The sequence below is a fragment of the Dermochelys coriacea genome, chromosome 5 (genome assembly GCF_009764565.3).
Source record: "Dermochelys coriacea isolate rDerCor1 chromosome 5, rDerCor1.pri.v4, whole genome shotgun sequence".
NCBI lineage: Eukaryota > Metazoa > Chordata > Testudines > Dermochelyidae > Dermochelys > Dermochelys coriacea.
Genome location: NC_050072.1, coordinates 2,438,271 through 2,460,735, shown reverse-complemented (window position 1 = coordinate 2,460,735; position 22,465 = coordinate 2,438,271). Strand labels below are relative to the sequence as shown.

The window sequence follows — 22,465 nt, the reverse complement described above, 5'->3', positions numbered from 1 at the left end:
TCGCTCTCAGGGGGGGGCGCTGCCCCGAGTGTAACTGACACAGAGACACTGCCCGAGTCTGCAGAGAGCCTGAGCCCATCGCTCTTGGGGGGGGGGCGCTGTCCCGAGTGTAACTGACACAGAGACACTGCCCGAGCCTGCAGAGAGCCTGAGCCCATCGCTCTCAGGGGGGGGCGCTGCCTCGAGTGTACCTGACACAGAGACACTGCCCGAGTCTGCAGAGAGCCTGAGCCCATCGCTCTCAGGGGGGGGCGCTGCCTCGAGTGTAACTGACACAGAGACGCTGCCCGAGTCTGCAGAGAGCCTGAGCCCATCGCTTTGGGGGGGGGGCGCTGCCTCGAGTGTAACTGACACAGAGACACTGCCCGAGTCTGCAGAGAGCCTGAGCCCATCGCTCTCAGGGGGGGGCGCTGCCTCGAGTGTAACTGACACAGAGACGCTGCCCGAGTCTGCAGAGAGCCTGAGCCCAACACTGTGAGAGGGGAGCTGGCCCAAGTGACGGATGCAGCGACGCTGCTCGACTCTGCAGAAAGCCCGAGCAGGAAGGAGCGCCCAGTGAATCTCAATGGAGTGTTAATGCCAAGCCCGACTGCTCTGGGAGCCCCTAGCAGCCCCACCCCAGCCTAGCTCCTGGGGGGGAAGAACTGGGGAGCCCTGCTGCTCCCAGGGGGGGTGGGGCTCAGCTACCCATCGTGGTGGGGGGGGAGAAGGAACCCTGTGCAGCTGTCCCTGCCTCTCCAGGATGTTTAGCTGAAATCAATTAGGAACTGGTTGGAACTGGTCTGTCCCAACCCCTCTGAAACTCAAATTAGAGCGTCCACATGGGATTTGCTCCACTTTCACTCCATCGGTCAAACTGGTGCCACATTCCCACCCAGAGAAGGCCTGAGAGTAAAGGCTTAAAACCCATCTGAAACCACAGGGAGCCCCCGGCTCAGCAAGGGGGCTGGCCATTCTCAGGGTGCCTGGGAACCGCACCCCCATGAATCCCGCTGCCCCTCAGCTGGGAACCCTGCTGAGCATGGGGTGAGCTGGGCGGGCCAGGGACACATGGGGGAGCACAGGAGCGAGGGGCCCAGGGAAGAGGGGCTGGTGTAAAGGAGATACTCCCTGTGAGCACCTGGGATCCTGACACCCCCTTGCCCCGCTGCCCAGGCAGGGGGCATGGATGGGGCAATGCTTTGGCCATCTAGGTCTCTGCTACACTGGTGTGGGTGTGGCTAACTCTGTGGGTGGAGTCCCTTGGGAGCCAGACTCTTTAAAGAGCCAGGTGGAGGGCAGGGTGGGGCAGGCTGCAGGTAGCTGTGTCTGGAGTCAGTGCTGGGACAGAGGTAAGGGCAGCTGGCTGCGTGCGTGGGGAGCCCAGCCCTGGGAGCCAGGCCTGGTCTGAAATGAAATGCAGGGCTGGTGGTTCCCACTCCCCGACTGGTTTAAAAGTTCCCCTGGAGGGAGAAGAGGAAGCAGCCCTTGTAGGGGTGCTTGATGCTGGCTCCACATAGGGGGTTGGACCCATGACTGCTCCAGGCCCACATGGCTCTGAGTATGTCTCGGGCGGTGCCGGACAGTGGCTCCCTGAGAGTGTAACACTGACTAGGCTGGAGCGAGGTTGCAGGGGGAAATGCCGATGGGATGGGGGGCTGGGGAAGATCAGCCTGGATTCCCTGCTCCCAGCTGGGTAGCCCTGGCTGGTCCTCTGGCCCCATTCTGTATTGGCTGGGGTGATTCTCTTGGGGGGCCAGCGGGCTTCTGCTCTCCCAGCATCTCCCTAGTGAGGGGCAGGGGGTTAGAGCGAGCGGGTTTAGGGGTGGTTCTCTGCAGGGACTGGGGCTCATCAGCTGCACTTGTGAACGCCTTGCCCTAGGCTGCAATTCAGTCACTTGCTGCATCCAGTCAATGCTGAAATGTCAGGGAATGTTCCAGGCATCCATGGCCAGAGCCCTGCTGATCTGGGGGGCACCTGGAGCCCCTGCCCTCTCTTGAGCCCACAAGACCTTCAGCTGCCTGCACTGTTTGGAGCTCAGACTGGCTGATGGCTCCATTAGCACCTCTCAGGATAACAATAGCTGGCCGTCCTCCCAGCAGAGTACTGCTTCTCTCCCCAGGGTGGGGGAATGCCCTGGGCACACCCTACCCTGGCTGGGGGAGGCTCTTATGGGGGGGAAAGGGGGCTGTGAGGTGAGTTTGGGGGACCCAGAAAGGTGAGAATAGGGGTGCACACAGAATCCTGGGTCTGGGGGGGACTGATAATAGGGTGCAGACAGCTGATGGCATGAGCCTGGTATGGGAGGAAGGGAAATGGGGGGCACACTGACCCCCTGTCAGGGAGAGTAGTGGGGAGCCCCTGAAATAATAGAGGGCTGGGAGGGGGGCTCCTGGGAGGAATGGGGTGCTGCATAGCAGCCTGGTGTGTACAGTGAGCTCTGCGACATGTGACCCCCTGGTACCTCTCTGATGGCCTTAGCACCAGCACCTGCAGGTCTCCGAGCAGCCAGCCCCTGTGTGTCGCTGGCCCAGCCCACGTGTCGCTGCCCTGCCCTGGTGTAATCCAGGGTTTGCCCAGAGAGGCTGAGCTCGTCCTTGGCTTACAGGGTCTCTCTGCTGGCGGCTTGCCCCGCGAGCTCCCTGGGTGCAGACAGCCCCTGACTCTCCCTCGCTTCCCCTGCAACAGCAGTCGCTGCACCGTGGCCCCATGAGCCAGGCTCGGCTCCAGGTCCTGGTGCTCGGCCCAGAGGCCTCTGGGAAATCCACCATGACCAGACACCTGCTCCGCAAAGGGGGCGCCAGCTGGAAGAGTCTGGAGAAACCCCAGAGAGAGGTAACCGTGGCTAGGGGCCGTCTGCAGGGCAGACGAGTGCCCTTTAGCCCTGTCCCCCACCACTCGCTACCAGAGCCTGGGCTGGACGGCATAGGGGGGAAGCTCTGCGATGAGACTGTCCGCGAGGTCCCTCGGCCAATGCCCATTCTATGGGGGACCCACAGACGGCGGGGCTGGGGTTAGGCCCCTCACTGCTGCCTGGACAGTCAAAGTGAGCCTCTGTCTCCACTTAAAAGAGAAGCGTTTCCGCAGGCCCCCCCAGCTAGCAGAGCGGATGGGCTCAGAGTGACCCGGGGGGGCTGGGATCTCTCTTCTCGGGGCAGCTGGAGGACGCAGTCCTGCCTAGTGAGGATTTCTCAGCCCTCACTCCCAGGGGAATTGGAGCCTGATGAGCTTCTCCAAAGGCCTTGTCTAACAGACAATTGCAGCCCTTCCAATGACAGGTTTCAGAGTAGCAGCCGTGTTAGTCTGTATTCGCAAAAAGAAAAGGAGGACTTGTGGCACCTTAGAGACTAACAAATTTATTAGAGCATAAGCTTTCGTGAGCTACAGCTCACTTCATCGGATGCATTTGGTGGAAAAAAAAGCCCTTCCAATGTAGCAGCTAGTCTCAGCCCGAGAGCCATGTCAGTGCCCCTGGACCAGCAGATCCCCAGTCCCCCAGGGAGGTTTCCAGAGAAACTGGGCTTCGCTTTCCAGCGTAACAAAACTGAACAAATGGTGCTGGAGCACCCTGCCCGGCCCCCATCCGGCAAAGCCGCAAATAGCCACAGGAGCCTGGTGTTTCCCCTCAGCACTTCCACGGTGCTCTGCAGCCTTAGCCATCTCCTCTGGGGCAGATGAGTAGTTCTGGGTGCCACAGAGCTGGCTGAGCCCCTGGGGGCATGACTCTGAGGTCCACCCTTGAGAATCTAGCCCTAGTGTGTCTCAAATTGCATGCCCTGAAGCGGTGCCCACCCCTGGGAATTCAGCCCCAAGACTAGTGTTTAATTTGTGCCAGGGCTGAGCCCTGGCACCTCTCTGCTTGCTGCATCAGTTATGAATGTAAAACAATTGCTTGAGTCCTGGCATCTCTTTTGTTACAAAGTAAGTGCTGCCCAAGGCCTTTCCCAAGGGCAGCAGCTGGCGGCAGAAGCAGGATTAGAACCACCGACTCCCAGGCCCATGTGCGTTCCTCAGCCAGGCTGCCCCAGTGTGAGCTCACTGTCCCGTAGCTGAGAGAACCTCACAGTTGTGCCAGGTGTGTCAGACAAAGGGCTGCTGCCCCGGTCTCTGGGACACTCACAAGGCCCCCATTCCCATAGACTCCTGGCACCAAGATGCCATGGGTGGCATGTCTGCTGCATGCAGAGGGGGGATGCTGGGCAGGGGGACGGAGGAAGGCTGAGGTTTGCCTCAGCTGGTTGCTCTGTGGGTACCTTGTCTAAAGATAGGTGGCTGTTGCTGGCTCGTACAAGAACTATAACCGGCGTCCCTCCCCGTGCAGACAGGGAAGAGCCCCCCCACGCATGCCTGGGTGCTGGACAGGCCGAGCACAGAGCAGCAGCAGGGTGCAGCCCCCACTCACCTCCTGCAGCACATCACGACCCCAAAGTACGAGGTTGTCATTGTTGATTCCCTGGAGCCCAGGGGACTGCTCAGTAACCGGTTCCCGAGCAGTGCTCAGGTAAGTGCCAGGTTGGGGGGCGCATTACCAGAATGGCTGGGGCCCTGATTGCTGGGGAGCTCACTGACAAACCCAGGATCCGCTGGCTAGATGCTGACGCAGGGCAGAAACTCGCCCCGGGCTGCGGGAGCGAGGGGTGTGGTTCCCCATCACTTGGAGGCTGAGTCAAGGCTGGATCTCTGGCAAGAGGCTGGACGGGAAGATTTAACAGTCTCTTCCGGCCTCAAAAGCGCTGGATCTTGCTCTAAAGACTTCCCTCCACTAACCCGCTTTAACCCATGTCCGTGTGCTGGTTATTGGCATGTCGGGCAGGGTTCAGTCAGACGCCATGCCGTGGCCACCTGGGTACCTCGGACAGCTGAACGGGCAGGCTCAGCTGTGGTGCCCTTTGTCTGACCAGCCTCTCTTGGCTGGCGTTAATTCTGCTGCTGCCCTTTAATTCTCCCCTGGGGGGGTTACAGGGCACATGGCCCTAGCAGTAACTAAATGTTCAGGGCTGATGTGCGGGGTGCATCGTCAGGCCATGGCTGTCTGCCCTTGGCTTCTCTGCTGCCTGCTCCTGTCTCCTTCCTCCCTTTCCTCTTCTCTGGGGGAAGAGGAGGTTTGCCCCCCATTCACTGTGCCCCTAACCCCCCGCCACCCCATCCCACCCCAAAGAGGGCATGCTGCCCTGTACCGGAATCCCTACACCTGCCCCATGACCACGCCCAGAGCCAGATAGAGCACCCGACCCAGTGGGCGTGAGCCGCGCAGCCAGCACGAGATCGGGCGCCAGGCCCCAATGGGCGTGAACTGCTCTGTGCCCTGGATAGTGGCAGTTACGTAGCCGTGCATGGCCCCAGCGCTCGTGTCTGTGGTTCCCTGGCTTCGTGTGCATCGCAACTAACACACCTGAGTTGCTCCAGGCATTAACCAGCTCTCGTCTCCCCCAGGCCAGTGCTGCCATGCTGCTGGTGCCTGCGGCCGGGGGACCGCGTGAGGCCGGCTATGCTGTCCCATACCAGCTGGTCCTCCTGGCCTGCAACCTGCCGGCCAAGCAGCTCGTCGTCTGTGTGAACAAGATGGATGCCACGCAGCCTCCCTACAGCCGCCAGCGCTACCAGGAGATCATCCAGGCAGTGAGCGCCTGCCTCTGCCAGCTGGGCAAGAACCCAGCAACTGTGGCTTTTCTCCCCATCTCGGGCTTGCATGGGGACAACCTGCTGGAACCCAGCTCCAGGGTAAGTCTGGGGCCCAGCCACCCTGGGAAGGGCTGCAGGGCATTGGGCCAGGTGTGCCCCCCCCCAAATCCCGCAGGAATGGGTGGTATTGGCCGCAGGGGAAGCGGGACGGCTTAGCCAGGCCACTGGTTTGTCCATCCTAGCGGCTGTCTCAGACCGGCACCCATGATGCCATGTCTCTCTGCCTGCAGGCCAGAGCCGGTGCTTTGGGGAAAGCGGGGGCTGGGGGGCTGGTACTGTGGTTCCCAGGACAGCTGCATGCAGGGGCAGTGGTGCCTCGGGCCATGACCTACGGAGGTATTTAGGTACTTGGCGCCCACTGAAATCAATGGGTGCCAGGCAGCAGGGTACCTCTGGGGAGCAGGGCTATAACGCCCAGGCTGTCTCCTGTCCCTTCTCCTCCAGCCCTCAGCATTAAAATGGCCCTGCGTCGACAGCTGTCCCTGCTCTGCTGGCCAGGCCACTGTCCAGGGCCCCGTCTCTGCTGTTCCAAGCCACAGAAGGCCTGTGGCTCTCCAGGGAAAACGGGTTCCTGAGCCTGGCTCTCGGCTGGCCCCCCTTCTCCCTGGTCACCCTCCACAGTGTCTGCTGAGCTCCCTGGGGCAGGGGCTGTCTGTGCCGTGCCTGGCACAGCGTGGTCCTGGGCCACTGCTGGGGCTGCCAGACGTGACAGGAAGTCGGTAATATTGTCCCCCTCCCTCGCCACGCAGAGGCCATTAAACCCCAGGAGTGGCCAGCTACGTAACGCACGGCTGTCCCCGGCTCTTATGTTATGAGAAGAAAAACATCCAATCTTGATTTGAAACTGGTCAGTGATGCTGAATCCAGCACAACCCTCAGTTCCAATGGTTAACGATCCTCACTGTCAAAAATGTACACTTTGTTCCAGTCCGAATTTGTCTAGCTTCCACCTGCAGCCATGAAGCCATTCCAGCCACGTGGAGGAGACGAGATCACTGACTTGGTGAGGCTCCCCTCGAGCAGGGGATCTGCCCTCCGTTACCCAGACAGTAACTCGGAAATTCTGCCCCTTGCAGATGCCCTGGTTCCGAGGCTGGGCGGGCACTAGGAAGCGGGGCAGTACCATGGCCACCAGCCTGCAGCAGGTCCTGGATTCTACCCTCCCTGGGTGGCTCCAGCAAGACTCCGACTACACACGTGGAGGTAGGTGGTAATTTGCCTCGCTAGGCTGGAGGGAGAGGAGGGTCTCCAGCACGGCGCTAGGGACAGCCTTGGTCGGACACGCTCGCAGGAAACTCTGCTTCAGCGGCAATGACTGAGGTGGCCACCTGTGGGGCTAGAGGTGCCTGATACAGGGAGCCCCGTGTGCCACAGACCAGCACCCTGAGCGCCAGAGGCCAGGATACCCCATGGAGTGAGTTTCTGGCATCCTCAGCTGTCTCAGCGAAGGGCTCTCCTGGAGCCCTCTCTGTCCCCAGGAGAGTAGGTCAGCTTTGCTCAGGACCTGGCATGGCCCCGCTCAGCCAGCATCCACGCACGACTGGGTTCTCGGTGCTGACCCTGCCTCGGCAGGGCTACTTTGCTTTCTCCTGGGGCGTAGCTGGAATATAGGGCCTGGGACCTCAAACCCTCGCTTCCCAGGACAGCCTGTGGTGGGCGACGCCTAGAGGGCAGGCCCCTGTACTCCTGCTGTCCCCATCCACTGTGCCCTGGCACCGGCCACCCCGCAGGGCCAGGCTGCTCATGCCAACGGGGAGCCCCTCCCTAGTCTACAGCCCCGTCCTTGGCAGATACCGTTACTCTGACCCATGGGATGGCATTGCTAGTGGGGCACCCCGCCCTGGGACTAGTGCTCCATTCAGCTCTCCCCGTCTCTAGAGAAGGAGGGGGCTGGGGTCAGCTGGGCCAGGAGAATTGGAGGCTAGGAAAGCCTGAGGCTGTTCTGAGCGGAGACAGTCCTACAGGTTAAGGCAGGGATCATAGGCTGACCTCCTGTCTATCCTAGGCCAGCTCCTGCACTCTAAGTCCAACCAGAGCTAGACCAAAGTGTTGCAGAACTCACCTGGGGCAGGGAGCTGGCAGATCGTCAGCAGCTGCACACCTCGCCTGGGGAACTCTCCGCCACAGGGTCCAGTGAGAGTGTCCATATGACTCCATCTGTGTCTGAGCATAACCAACGGCTAACAGACTGGGCTGGGGAGGAATTGCTCCTTCCTAGGTGGCTGCTGGTTCTGGCCATGGGTGGAGCTGGGGGGCTGGGCCAGGGGGGTTGCTACAGCCGCGCTAACACACCTGGCTGTGCCACCTGCTTGTTACTGACCTCTCCCTCTCTGCTTCCCGAAACGGCGCTGGCCCAGTGTGGTCGGAGGCGGAGATGAGGAGCCTGCTCTCGGTCTGGAAGGGCATAGCAGGCCGGGTGGCGCACGGCGTACCGCTGGCCCGGGAGATGTCCCTGGAGCTCATGGGAGCGGGAGTCAGGCGATCGCCACAGCAGTGCCGCATGAAGGCCAATGCCATGATGAAGCAGTACTTCAACCGCCAGATCGGGGCGGGGCGGGGCCACTGCCTGTTCTATCCGGAGCTGCACGCCATCCTTGGGAGCGAGGTCACCAAGCTGATGTATGACTTGGAGCACCCTAGCCACTCCACACACTGCAAGTGCTGCGCCGGCTCAATGGACCTGGACAGCGCCAGCTCGACGGACCTGGACAGCGCCGGCTCTCTCACGGAAGAGGAGTCTGACAGCGGGGAAGCAGAAGACCAGGAGCTGTTTCTAGCAGGTGCTGTATTGTCTGATCTCCGTTAAGCGCTCTCAGGCTTGTCTACACAGGAAGCTATTCTGGATTAGCTGCCTGTGTGGACGCTCTTATTCTGAATTGAGTGCTTTATCACAAGTTGGCTTAATCCACTTCCAAAGCTAAACTTGGAATAAAGCACTCGGCTCAGGATAAGAGTGCCCACATGAGAAGCTAGTCCAGAATAACTATTCTGCTTTAAATTTGCACCCACCCTTAATCTGAATTAATTTCTCAATGGGGACACGCCCTTAATGTCCTGGCATTAATATGTGGAGGGATGGGTGGACAGATGGCTGGCACTGTGGGGGCTGGTTGAGGCGGGGGTGGCTGCCTGGTGTTCTCTTCAGTCGTCTCTGTCTGTGTACGTACCAAGCCCAGACAGTCCCATGAGCACTGACTGACACCAGGCTCCCATCATCTTCCCAAGCCAGCCCCAGGCAAAGATCTGAGCAAGTGGGCCCCGCAGCTGGCTGTGCCGAGGCCCCTGTGGAGTAGCGGGGGAAGCCAGGCCTGGCCCAGGGCCTTGCTCCGAGGCAGTTCTTGTGACTGTCTGCTCAGGTGCCCTATCAAATCTCACCTGCAAGACTGGGTGCTCCGAGGGGCAGGACACCCCAGCAAAATCGGCATGGGAAATTGCACCTGGAAACCCCACCCCCAGTCTGGCCCTGGCTTTTAATGGGGCACTGGCCAAAGCAGACAGCTGGGAGGGAGGCCCCTGCCTTAACTGGGGCTTTGTCAGGTGGCTGTAGAAGAGTAGGAGGCCTTGTCCCAGCAGGCTGAGCTCCTGCTCCTACCTCTGCCTCTGACTGATGGGCCACTCAGGCCAGTGCTGGCCAAAAATGGCCACTGGCTTCGGCTGCCCAGCTCGAGACCCCAGGGATCTGACTTCTCAGGTATCCAAAAACGGATCCATCCGAGTGCCAGGGCCCCTTCTGCCAGCGCTGGCCTGAGTGCCCAGCCAGAGGATCCTGCTCTGCCATGGAGCCAGGCCTGGCCTCCTTCAGGTGGGGGGATCTCCCTCATATTTCCATAGGGCTTTAAACCCTCCACAGAGCAGAGTTACTCGGGCGACTCCCCTCACCCAGGTCCCAAGATGCTTTGCCATGGCCATTGCATGGGCCCCTGCTCTTGTCTCCTGGCGACTGGAGTCTCCTGCGGGCCAGGGATTGGCCCACTGGCCATTGGCAGTAACGGGCAGTTCCCGCTGGCATGGGGCGTCAGGCTGCAGCATCCTGACTCCCAGCCAGTGCTAGGAGGTCACCAGGCCTCTGTGTATAGAGCTACCCCGGCAGCAGGAAAACCAGCCAGGCTCGCGTGGCTCCTGCCCTCCCGTCGCCGGTAGGGTGAGCTGGGGCTGGACGAGTCTCCCTAAATCCACCTTTCTCCGGATGTGGGGCACTGCCTCCACAGCCCTGACGCTCTCCAACTACTTCCCACGGCAAGGCCGAGCCCCTTCCATGAAGACGAGCAAGATGGGGCTGTAGGCTGGGGGTAGGGGCTTCCCACCAGTCTAGCTGCCCTCACTATGGGTGAGGCTGTGAACCCTGTGGGACAGGGGCTGTGTTCCCAGGGGGCACCCGGCTTGGTGGGCCCTGACCCTGCCTGGGACCTGCATGTGTTGTCATAACACAGCCAGCCTGTGCCCATGCGGCACTTGCTCTCCAGCGTAGCTCGCTAGCTCCTGCTCTGGATCCTCACCCTGGTCTCTGCTTCTCGTCCGCAGGCCTGGACGGTGACCCCGTGAGAATGAGCAGCACCCCCATGCCCTGCTTAGAGGCACCCCCCACCCTCCCAGCCTCCCCTGATGGTACCACGTCAGCCGGCCTGAAGAGGAAGGACCCAGAACACGCCCTCCTGCGGCTGCTGAAGAAGCCACGAGGGGAAGCCCTTCACGCTGGCATGCAGCCACTGGCACCGTCCCAGGGGAGTGGCGGGCCAGGCGGTTACCTTGATACCACACTCAACTGGCAAAAGCAGATCCTGGAGACCCTGTGCCCACTCGCTTCCATCCCACCCACGCTGCCCTCCCACCGCCAGCCAGCCCCACCCCTCCTGTCCCAGCCAGCGTGGCCCCAGCAGGTGCTTTCACTGCATTGCCTACAGGCCCCACCTCCCTGGTGCCCCCCTGAGCCAGTGTCTCACCCACAGGCCCCACCCCTCCAGCTCCCATCCCTGCCCCTGCAGCCCTGGCACACCCCTCCACTGCAGCCCCCATCTCTCCAGCTTCCATCCTCCCCCACCCATTGGCCGCAGGCCCCTCTGCTGCACCACCAGTGCACCCCCTTGGTCCTGCTCCCAGCCTGGCCAAGGCAGCACTGGCAGGCCCCATCTCCACCGTTGCGCCCCCAGCCAGAGCAGCACCAACAAGCCCTTCCTGTGCATCCTGAGTACACGCGGCTGCTCCCAGTCCTGTCCCAGCCACCCGTGCCACTGCAGCAGCTGCTGGCCTCGCCTCTCCAGTATCCGTCCCCTCCACGGCCCTGCCAGATGGCCCGGTCTCCCCAGCCCAGGCCTGCCTCCTCCCCAGCCCTTCTCGACAGCCGCCCCTTGCTGCAGGCACTCCGTTGGTCCCTGGCTACCACTGCGCTGGCCTGATGCTCAGGGGCCAGCTCGCAGGCTGTAATTCAGCCCTGTGCCAGGGCATTGCCCACCACAGGCAGCCAGGGGCTGTGCTTTGCATCCCTCCAGTCCTGCTCACTGCCAATCTGGCCCATGCTCAGGACCCCTGGGCTTTAGGTGCAGCAGTGCCCCTGGCCCTGGAGGCTTTTGTGGGGGGAAGGGGATCTTAGAGCTGGCTCTGTGCCTAGGGTGGAGGGGGTACTCCCTCAGGTTGGAGGGGGCTCTGTGGCTACTCTGTGCTGGTGAAACTGGCCCCAAATGGCCCCAGGACAGGCATAGCTTCGGCCTGCAGGTTGGCGGCTTCCCCTGTGCTTTGTGTTGGTAAACGACAATAAAGTGTTTCCCCCACAGTCCGTGCTCTGGGGTTTTCTGCCCCCGATCTCCTGACAGACACCCCAAGGCAAATAGGGGCTTGCTCAACCACTGTTTTGCTGGTTGGTGCCTAATGAGATGAGCAATGGGCCCTGCCCAGAGTTCACAGCCCAGTGGCACCTTTCACCACCCCTTGGGCTGTTCCTGGGGACAGAAGGAGTCATTTTCTGGGCGGTGAGTGCAAATCCCTCCATGCTTTGCTGGGGGAGAGCTGGCTGCCTTAACCTTTTGAACACCAGCTCTTCCTGGGCCTGGAGCAGGATCCCAGCCTATCCATCATTCATTCACAAGCAAGGGGACAGATCACTAGGGCTCTATACAGGAACCAGAGCTGTTCACATATTCATCAGTGATCTGGAAAAGGGGGTAAACAGCCAACTGGCATTGGCTGCAGATGATAAAAAGTTACTCAAGATAGTCAAGTCCAAAGCTGACTTTGAGGAGTTACAAAGGGACCTCACAAAACTGGGTGATGGGGAAACACAATGGCAGATGAAATTCAGTGTTGATAAATGCAAAGTAATGCACGTCGGGGAAAAATCCCAACTCTACACAGAAAATGACAGGGTCTAAATTAGCTGTTACCACTCAAGAAGGATCTTGGAGTCACTGTGGGGAGTTCTCTGAAAACATCCACTCAGTGTGCAGCAACTGTCAGAAAAGCGAACAGACTGTTGGGAACAATTAGGGAACTGCTAGATAGTAAGATAGAAAATATCATATTGCCATGAAATAAATTCATGGTACACCCACATCTTGAAAACTGGGTACAGGTCTGGTTGCCCCATCTCAAAACTGATGTATAGAAAAATTGGAGTATGAAACAGCTTCTGTAGGAGGAGCAATCAATAAGACTTGGACTTTTCAGCTTGGAAAAGATATGACTAAGGGGGGATATGATAGAGGTCTATAAAATCATGACTGGTGTGGAGAAAGTGACTAGGGAAGTGTTAATTACCCCTTCACGTAACACAAGAACCAGGGGGTCACCCAATGAAATTAACAGGCTGCAGGTTTAAAACAAACAAAAGGAAGTATTTCTTCACACAATGCACAGTCAACCTGTGGAACTCCTTGCCAGGGGATGTTGTGAAGGGCAAAAGTATAACTGGGTTAATAAAAGAACTAGATAAGTTCATGGCGGATAGGTCCATCAGTGGCTATTAGCCAAGATGGTCAGGGATGCTCTGACAGCCAGAAGTTGGGAATGAGCAACAGGGGATGGATCACTAGATAATTGCCCTGTTCTGTTTGTTTCCTCTGAAGCATCTAGCACCAGCCATGGTCAGCAGACAGGCTTCTGGGCTGGATGGACCATTGGTCTGACCCAATGTGGCCATTCTTATGCTGTGCTGTCCTGCAGGCAGGCAGGCAGGCATCAGGCAAGTGAGAAGCGAGCCAGCTCCTGGCCCAGCTGCAAAGGGGTTGGGTTCAGTGCTGCAGCAGCCCCACCTGGAGCACACACCCAGCATGGCACTCAGTGCCAGCCCCAGGTGGGTGTAACCCACAGAACAGCCTGGGTTGCCCCTCTGTCTCACACACACGCGGGGGGGCTGGGGAAGCTCTAGCCAAGCAGTGGGATGGCTCGGCACTGGCCAGCCCTTTAAGAACTAAAGGTACTTTCAGGCCAGAGCGGAGCTGCCTGCAGCGGGGCTCCAGGCAGTGAGCAGGGCAAACCTGTGTGTGCCCCGGGAGCAGCCAGGGTTAAACATGGCACCTTTCTCCCCTACAGAACACTGTGAGCGCTCACCTTCCTGTGGTACAGCCACTTGGGACGGGGCGTCCCCCTTCCCCAGGGCTCCCCATGGGGCCGGGATCTCAGCCACTGGGGGGGTTGATGATGGTTGATGATACTTTGCCCTCTGCTCACCCCTGCAGGGGGGACCTAACCTAGGAGCTGCCCCACACATATGAGTGCCTGTCCCTGCTTCCCTGGGGCTGACAAAATGCAGGCAGCTGCAACTCCTCAGCCCCTGCCCTCTCCCCAGGTGCAGTTGCTCAGCCCCTCCTGCACAGCTGGCTCCACTCCCAGCCCCTCCCAGCTCACAGTCATTTGTTCCCCTGCACCTCCCTGGCCAGATTTAATCAGGCCTGCAGCAGGATGGCCCTTGGAGAGGCTGCTCCTAGCCTAGGGTAGGAGGGGGTAGTTGTGCTCCTGGGGGCTCTGCAGCCCATACTCTGCTTGCTCATCCCCTGTGTGCTCCTGCTCTGCCAGCTGACTGCCTGTCAGAGGGGGAGGTGGCAGCACCAGTAGGGGCAGCTGGGGGACCAGAGCCCCCCAGCTATGGCAGCATCTGCTCCTAGCAGTCCCATTGCCTGCCATGGCCCAGGCCTAGCTGTGGGACTTGGGGGCAGCACCCCTTGCTCTGAGGAAGGGCTGGCTGGGTGCTCCTGGAAGCTGCCCTGCTGCAGTGTGGGGGCTGCTCTGCCCTACAATTCTAGGAGGCCCCCTAGAAATCTGCTCCCCTGCTGCAGCCAGGCCCAACAGGGAGCTCCCCGCTGGACCGGGGCATCTCAAGGGACCATCTCTGTCAGGGACCTTGATGCATGCACCCTGCCAGTGCCTCCCACCACCCCTGCCACAACCTCGGGCTCCAGGGACTGGGGAGCGGTGATTGCACAGCCTGGCTCCTATCTAGTCTGCAACTTCCCTTCCTGGGGCCATGTCCCAGGGAGCTGCCTGGGCCCTGTCTCCGCTCTACCCCAGTGGAGCACCCAGCTCTCACCCCCTCCTTGGGGAAGCTGTTCCCAGCCTCCCACATCTGTTGGGTACTAGCCCTGCTCCCTTTGGTTCCCTGGATGTGGCTAGCACTGCCCCCTTTAACCCTGCTAGGTGGGCTGGCCCCGGGGCAGTCTTGTGTCACACAGCCCCAGTGCCATTTGGGGTGTAAGCCCCCTGTCTCAGAGCCTGGGGTGGGGGCAGGGGGTTGGCCACTTGGGAACCCTCTGGCAACCCTGAAGTTCAGCTTTCCCTGGCTGCAGGAGAGGAGGGTTAGCAGCTAAAGCTGGGGTGGGCAGGACAGAGAAGGGAGCGGGCAGAACTGGGCCCCAGGTGGTGAATGCCAGCCTGTTGCTCTGGCGATGTACGTGGGCGCAGGTCAGACCTGGGGCCTGTCTAGCTCAGGGGCCCTGCTTTGACAGTGGCAGCACCAGCTGCTTTGGAGGAAGGCGCCAGACCCCCTGCGGGAGCAGCAGTGGGATAATCTGACCCCAGGGGAGTCTCCTCCCGAGCCCAGACAGCCAAGCCCTGAAGCCCCAGGCTCCCAGCCCTTCCCAGCATTAAGCATTCTTGCTTTACTATTGTAACACCAAGAAACCCCAGTAGTGGGCTAGGGCCCTGCAGCGCTAGGTGCTGTGCAAACGGAGATCCTGGCCCCAAAGGGTTTGCTGTCTAAGTAGTTGCTGTGCAGCATCTGGCTAGTCCTGTGATCATGTAAACGCCTGCTAGGGTGAGCAGACAGCAAGTGCGAAAAATTGGGACGGGGGTGGGGGATAATAGGAGCCTATATAAGAAAAAGACCCAAAAATCAGGACCGTCCCTATACAATTGGGACATCTGGTCACCCTAACGCCCGCTCCCTCTCTGAACTGCCCTTGGCCTCCCTGACATCCTGAGGCAATGAGTACCACAGGCCAGTTGCCTGTTATGTGTGTGGGGAAAGCATTTCTTCATCTGTTTTGAATGTGCCCTTTTGCATTTTGTGGAGTGTCCTATTGCTCTTGGGTTATGGGAAGTGAGTGACTTCTTCTGTGCCCCCCTCCTCCCCGAGGATCACTTCATGGGGGGTGGGGGAAGGAGGACAGGGCAGCTGCTGACCTGCCCCCTATCTGCATAGGCCCATGTAGGTGGGTTGCTCAGTGCTGAGATGGCAGATGGATTGTCTTTTAGCATCTTCCCCACACCTCCCTTGGGGTTCTGGCTGTATTCTAACCCAGGCACTTACTGCCTGTGTCCCCCTGAGGTGCTGGCTGGAGCCAGAGTGCTGGACTGGACACATGCATGTACCTGCTGCTGGATGGAGGGGGTGCATGGGGCATGCTCTGCACCTCACCACAGGGACCACTGCCCCCCCGCTCCAGAGCTGAGAGGCGCTGGGTCTTTTCAAGGCAACGGGCCTTCACTTCCCAGCCATGCTGTTGTGGCCCCAGAGCTGTATCTTGCATCCCACCCACTCCTGCTGCAGGTCACCCCAAAGAGGACGTTCCCCCAGAGATGCACCAGCACCCTGAGAACAGCTCGCACCACCTTCCCCACTCCCGTGGGCTCAGTCCATTTCGAGTACAGCAGCAGCATCTGGCAGGGGGATGATGGGACGGCCCCGCTGAACTCTGCCAACTTCACTGCTTCCCTGGGGCCGGGCATGGACAGCGACTTCGGAGCCAGTGCCGGTGAGCTACTCGTGAGGAAAGGGGCTGGCCTGGGAGCTAGCAGGCTTAGTTCTTCCCCCTCTGGGGTGGGCACTGTCTGGCCTCCTGGGTGGGGTGGGATGGGGTTGGGGCTGTCTTCCCCCATGATCCCAGCTCGCTGGCTGGGCCTGGAGTCCAGCACGAGCTGTGCCAGAAAGTGTCGGGCTTGGCAGAAGTCTCTCAACTTTGGGGCAAGGGAGGAGATGGGGATTTTGAGTCTTAAAAGCGCTTTGTCTGCCTGTGTTGGATTTAAAAGGATCCTGTCGCCTTGAGCATCCAAGGGCTTGTCTTGATTACCACTTAAGTCGATGTAACTTGCGTCACTCAGGACAGGGTGTGACCCTCTTGCTGTCTGTACGCTTGTCCTAGCTACCATGGCTGTAACTACCAGTGTCGATGCTGGGCAGACCCCAGCCTTTGCCTACAGCCTGATCTGGGGGGGATGAGAACCGGGGGGGTGGCCACCCACCTACCTCTCTAGCATCTCCACCTTGTGTCCCGCAGGGATCTCGCTGCGGGTCGTGTCATCGGACAGTGAGGAGGGTGCTGGCGAAGCGGGGGGCTGCTCCCGGGCCTCTTACCTGCAGCAAACAGTACTGGCTGTAGCCGTGTGTAGAGCATGGATGCTCGACCGAGCCTCTGGGATGGCAGCGTGGCCACACCATCAGGTAGTCAGCCGCCTCCACGAAGCGCTGGCCTGGAGACTAGAGGATCTTGGTTTTACTGTGTAATTTATTTGACTGTATCCCAGCTGACTTGGGCTCTGGCTTGTAAAGAACAGTGCAGGAGAGCCCCTGAATGTCTGTCCTCCTCGCCCCACTCCCCACACACCAGTGCCCGTCACGCCACCGGCAGCCCCTCCTCAGACACAGCCCATCCCCAGTGCCACTAAGCCAGCACTCGGCCTCTAAACCCCTTCCTGTGGCTCCCACTGCTGGGCTCCAAAGCTCACTCCCCTTTCCCATTGGGGTCACTCTAGACTTGTGTCCCTATTTAGCAGGAAGCATCCCAAGGGTGGTGGAAGGACACACTCCATGGTCACACTCCCGAGCTCACAGCCACACTCACAACCGGCAGCCCCGTCAGAGAACATCCCAAACCACCGGGGCAGGGGGAGAGTCCTTGTAGATATTTCTGTGTTTTCTCGATTGACTTAAAGATGCTGGAGTTTTATTACTGGTGTGGGGTTTCCTGTCCGTGGGCGGGGGTGGGGAGAGGAAGTGAAGATCACTAACCAGAAATGTGTCTGGAAATTAGCCCCGGGGCTGCCAGGTTGGTTGGTTTTTATTTTTAACAGCCAGAGAACTAGAAAGTGAAACTCGTGCGTCTCTGCCCAAGCAGCATGGAGTGGGGAAAAGCAGCAGCAGCAGCAGCTCTGACACAAGGGCCAGGTCTCCTCTGTTCTTAAAAACAGAAGGAAAAAAGGCTGAGAGTAAAGAATTTGCTGGACTGGACTGGCTCTGGTGCCCATCTAGTGTGGTATCCTGTCTCTGACAATGGACTGGAGCAGCTGCTTCAGAAGAAGGGGCAAGAAATATCACAGTAAACAAACAAGGGATAATCCACCCCCCATGTTGTAGTTTTCTAAGCGATCACTAGACGTTGACTTAAACCCTGGCACGTTAAGCTTGATAGCCTTTCCAAAACTAACTAACATTAATCATTAAAACTCTAGATAGCTTTGTGGATAAAATCCCCCATTTCTTTTGGGATCTTGCTAATCTTGGTCTATGACTTCCTGTGGCACAGTCTAGTCACGTGTAGGAAAATGTCCTTTGATCAGTTTTCAAATTCCCTATTTGTTGTGTGAGAGGCAGGCCAGCCATTGCTGATCTCCTTTCTCTAGATGTGTCCCTGATGAAAAGTATGTAAGATCCCCTGTCTAAGCCATGTCTCTGCAGAGCACTGACACAGGTAAGCACGGCAGTATAGGACGTTACCAGGAAAGCACTCCTGGTGTGGATGCAGCTTAGACTGCTATAGCTGCACTCTTCCCAGGATCGCTTACTGCACATACACCCAAATAAACAACCTAGAGCAGAGACAGTGCCTTTTTGCTAATCTAACTGCATCTGCACTATGGATTTTTTCCCATACTGCTGTCAGGGATCGCACCCCTGTCCTACAGGGCTATGCTGGCAGCAGTGTCGTGTTGATCTGGTCTCAAACTAAAAATTAATCTTCTCAATTTCTCCATGGGGATTTTTCTAGGCCCCTACTCGCTCTCATTGCCTGTCTCTGAACCCCATCAAATTCTGCACTATCCTGTTGAAATGGAGTGAGGATTGCACATGGTATTGTGAGGCTGTGCCATAGACATGTAGGACAGGAAGGGATGCTGAGAGGTATCTAGTCCAGTCCCCTGCACTGAAGCAGGACTAAGTATTATCTAGACCGTCCCTGACAGGTGTTTGTCCAACCTGCTCTTAAACCTCCAGTGAGAATCTGTAACTTTCCTAGCTAATTTGTTCCACTTCTTAACTACCCTGACAGTTAGGAAGCTTTTCCTAATGGCCAACCTAAACCGCCCTTGCTGAAGTTTGAGCCCATTGCTACTAGTTCTGTCCTCTGTGGTTAAGGAGACCAGTTTATCACCCTCCTCTTTGACTGTGTTTTATGTACTTGAAGATTTATGTCCTCCTCAGTCGTCTCTTCTCCAGACTGAAAAAATTGGTTTGTTTAATCTTCCCTCACAGGTCACATTTTCTAGACCTTTCATCATTTTTGTTGCTCTTCTCTGGACTTTTTCCAGTTTGTCCTAGAATTGCGGCGCCCAGAACTGGACCCAAGACTCCAGTGGAGGCCTAATCCGCACAGGGTAGAGCAGAAGAATTACGTCTCCTGTCTTGCTTACAACACTCCTGCTAATGCAGCCCAGAATGATGTCTGCACTCTTGTTTTAATACCTATTGCCTTTGTAACTTGACCAAGTTTCCACTTGTTGTATGCCATTTTTTTGAGGTTCAGGTTGTTGAAGCTCTCCTGGTTAGGCTGGGGGGGTATCTTGCCATACTTCCTAGCTTTCCTACGCATTGGGATAGAGTTTTTTAGACATTATTAAAGGTGCAAAAGCAAAACTGCTACATTGCCTGATCTTTTTTCCTTTCGACTTGCTTGCTGTGGGGTCTTACCTACCCTGTCTGCTGAAGTCTATTGTCTTTATTCTGCTGTTTTCCCTCCTACCATTCCTGAGGCCTGCTCTACACAAGACAGAGGTCAGTTTAACTATGCAAGTTAGAGGTGTGAAAAATCCACATGCCGAGGGGCACAGTTGCTGACCTTAGTCCCCATGTAGACAGCACTGGGTCAATGGAAAAATTATTCTATCAAGCTGGCTACTAGCACTCAGGGAGGTAGATTACCCCACACTGACAGGAGAACTCTCCCGGGGCGTAGGTGGTGTCTACCCTGGAGCCCTACAGTGGCACAGCTGTGCCGCTACAGCGTTTTAAGTGTAGACAAGCCCTTAGAATCATGAACTCCTCATTTCATGATCATGGTCACCTGAGCTGCCTTTCACCTTCAACTTCTCAACCAGTTCCTTCCCGTGTTGGAATCCAATCTAGACCAGCCTCTCCCCAAGGGCTTTTCCCACCTTCTGTCTCTGGTGCATTCTAAGAATATGGTGGATGCTCTGTGCTCTGTATTGTTTTTCCCAACAGATGTCTGGGGAGTTGAAGTGCCCCGTCCCCACCAAGTCCTAGGCTTGGGATGATTTTTGTTAGTTGCTTAAAAAAAGCCCCATCCACCGTTTCTTCCTGGTGAGCTTGTCTATAGCAGAGCCCTTCCATGACATCAGCCTGGATTTTTCTCTTTTAGCCTTACCAGAGATTTTCAGAGGTCTGCCTCCCCCTTCTATCCCAACCTCAGTGCAGGTGTAATACAGCCGGGAGATACAAGCCAAGACCTCCAGATACAAGGAGATACAAGCCAAAACCTTTCTTCTCTGCCGGAAGAGCCTGTCCCCTTCTGTACCAATATTCCAGTCGTGAATTATCCCCCTATGTTTCTGTGGTGCCAACTGTGTCAGTGTGATTATTCCCTAGTATTTCTTGGCCTGTTTATTCCCCTCACTTCTTGCCTTAGTGTACGAGCTCAAAGATGTGTCTGATTTCCTGTCTCCCTCTCACCCACTCCTCCATGTTCTAGACTCACCTGGGGGCTTTTGTCTCTTGCTGCCATCATCAAACCTAGTTTAAAGCCCCCCTCACTAGATTAGCCCGTCTCTAGCCAACGATCCTCGAGAGCTGGACCCCATCTCTGTTGAGCTGTCCTTCTCAGAACAGCGACCTGGGCTCGAGGAGGCCCTCCTGGTTCCCCATCTGCACAGCCAGGCATTGACCTGCAGGCTGCGTCTGGCCAAGGGCAGGGGCCCCAGCTGAGACGGAAGAACAGCTAAGAACATCAGCTTCATCCCCCCAACTCCCTCAGTCCCAGAGCCTTGTTGTACGTCACAGTAGCATTCTTGCCTACAGGGGTGAGCAGCCCACGGTAGTAGTGAGCAGGCTGGAGTCTCCCTGGCCATCCTTTGATTTCTATAAAAGTACTGTATACAATTTTCTGTACTGTTCATCCCGTATCTAGTGCACTCCCCTGGTGGCAGGTTTTTGGTCTGTGGCTGCCCATGGAGCAGACATCAGGGTGCTTGCTGTCCAGGACCCTTGCTGGAGCTGAAAGGTAATTTAGGCTCCTGTGATGTCTAGCAGCAGCGTTACAATTTTACCTTCCAACATGTTACTGCCGCAAACGAAGTTCAAGGCCGTGAGTTACCCGGCGTGTAGCTTGGGTCGGTCCTGCAGGGGAGAGCTGCGGAGGTTAGGGAGGCACTTCCACAGATTTTGCTTGCTCCCTGCCTCTTTCCAATCTCTAAACTGGGCCTAGTACAGCCCATTGAGGAACCTGGCTTCATCTTCTGCTGTGATAAAAAACAGCTCACTTGGTCACGGGGTGTAGGAGGCAATTTTTGGTCCATGACAATGTTGCTTCTCATCTCTGACTGGCTCACAGTAGCCTTGGAGCTAGGAGCTTGTGAAAGGTGTTTGCAACGTATATAATGTCAGTTCGTAGAATGGGAGTAGACGCTGGTCCCAAGATGCTGGAGCGTGACAAAGATTAACTACAAAAGACGTTTCCCCCTGGGACCAGATGCTGGCCAGGCAGGAGGCCTGAAAGCCCTAAAGCCTGATCTACAAATGGCTTCTCTAATAAGTACACAGTGTTGCTGTACCCATATGGGTCCCAGGATAGTAGCGACAGGGTGGGTGAGGTTATATCTTTCATTGGACCAACTTGTGTTGGTGCGAGAGATCGAGAGAGAGGAGTGTTCCAGCTCACACAAAGCTCTTCTCTACCAACTCTGCTCCTGCTTTAGTGCTCACCATCACAGCCACCTTTTGTAAGGGGTCTTGCGGTGAGCCCAACAATGGCAACCCAAGGCGCTGTCCCAGAGGAGGACCTCAGTGATAACCCGGTACAGCTGGACTAGCTCCATAGAAATGTAGGGCCAGCCAGGCCCTCAGGAGGCCATCTAGTCTAGCCCCCCTGTATGGCGACAGGACCAAGGAAATGTAGCCCATCCCTGATGGGTGTGTCTCGAACATAAGACTGGCCATACTGGGTCAGACCAAAGGTCTATCCAGCCCAGTATCCTGTCTTCTGACAGTGGCCAATACGAGGTCCCCCCAAGGGAATGAACAGAACAGGGAATCATCAAGTGATCCATCCCATCACTCATTCCCAGCTTCTGGCAATCAGAGGCAAGGGACACCATCCCTGCCCATCCTGGCTAATAGCCATTGATGGACCTATCCTCCATGAACTGATCTAGTTCTTTTTTGAACTCTGTTATAGTCTTGGCCTTCACAACATCCTCTGACAAGGAGTTCCACAGGTTGACTGTGCATTGTGTTAAGAAGTATTTCCTTTTGTTTGTTTTAAACCTGCTGCCTATTAATTTCATTGGGTGACCCCCCCACTCCCGGTTCTTGTGTTATGACTTGTTTTTTTAAAAACCTCCAATGATGGCGGGTCCACAAGCTCCGGAAGCAGCTGGTTCCAATGCTTAACCATCCTGTGCATTTGGAAGTTTTTCCTAATATCTAACCCACAGTGCCCTTGCTCCCTTCCCCTCCCCAGTGCCCAGGAGAGTGGGACCATTACATCCCAGGCCTTACATATGACACCCTGCTGAATGCACCCAGACTGACTGTTCTTGCCTTAACCCCAGCTCCACACTTTTGGCCCCTGGCTCCATTTGTGAGCTACTGTAACCCCCAGCTCCTTTGCTGCAGTGCTGCCTAGCCAGTTTTTGTAGTTCTGCATTTGATTTTTCCTTAAACTGTCATACTCTGCACCTGTTTTTCTTGACTGTTATTATAGTGTATTCAGACCCCCTCCTTCAGTTTATCAAGCTCATTTTAGATTCTAATCCTGTCCTCCAAAGCGCTTGCAACCCCTCTACTGATTTTGTAAGCATATTCCCTATGCTGTCATCCTGTCATTAATGAAAATATTGATAATTCTGGAGCCAGGACAGACCGCTCCAGGACCCAACTTGCTACTTCCTCAAAGTCTGAGAGAACCCCCAGGGAACGATTCTTTGAGTACA

General features: G+C 57.1%; 2 protein-coding genes across 2 annotated transcripts; both read left to right on the top strand.

Moving 5' to 3' along the window:
- The first annotated feature begins 1,286 nt into the window (after positions 1-1,286).
- LOC119855922 lies at positions 1,287-11,800 on the top strand. The gene is made up of 7 exons (XM_038402868.1): positions 1,287-1,331; positions 2,669-2,815; positions 4,302-4,481; positions 5,414-5,701; positions 6,739-6,865; positions 8,020-8,442; positions 10,184-11,800. Exons 2-7 carry the CDS (start codon positions 2,690-2,692, stop codon positions 11,053-11,055), a joined length of 2,016 nt encoding a protein of 671 aa, XP_038258796.1. The 5' UTR covers positions 1,287-1,331; positions 2,669-2,689; the 3' UTR covers positions 11,056-11,800.
- Positions 11,801-14,532: 2,732 nt separating this feature from the next.
- On the top strand, positions 14,533-16,603 carry LOC122460325 (protein huluwa-like). Its single transcript, XM_043515002.1, has 3 exons — positions 14,533-14,548; positions 15,601-15,840; positions 16,363-16,603. The coding sequence occupies exons 1-3, from the start codon at positions 14,533-14,535 to the stop codon at positions 16,587-16,589; spliced, it is 483 nt and encodes a 160-aa protein (XP_043370937.1). The 3' UTR covers positions 16,590-16,603.
- The last annotated feature ends 5,862 nt before the right edge of the window (positions 16,604-22,465 follow it).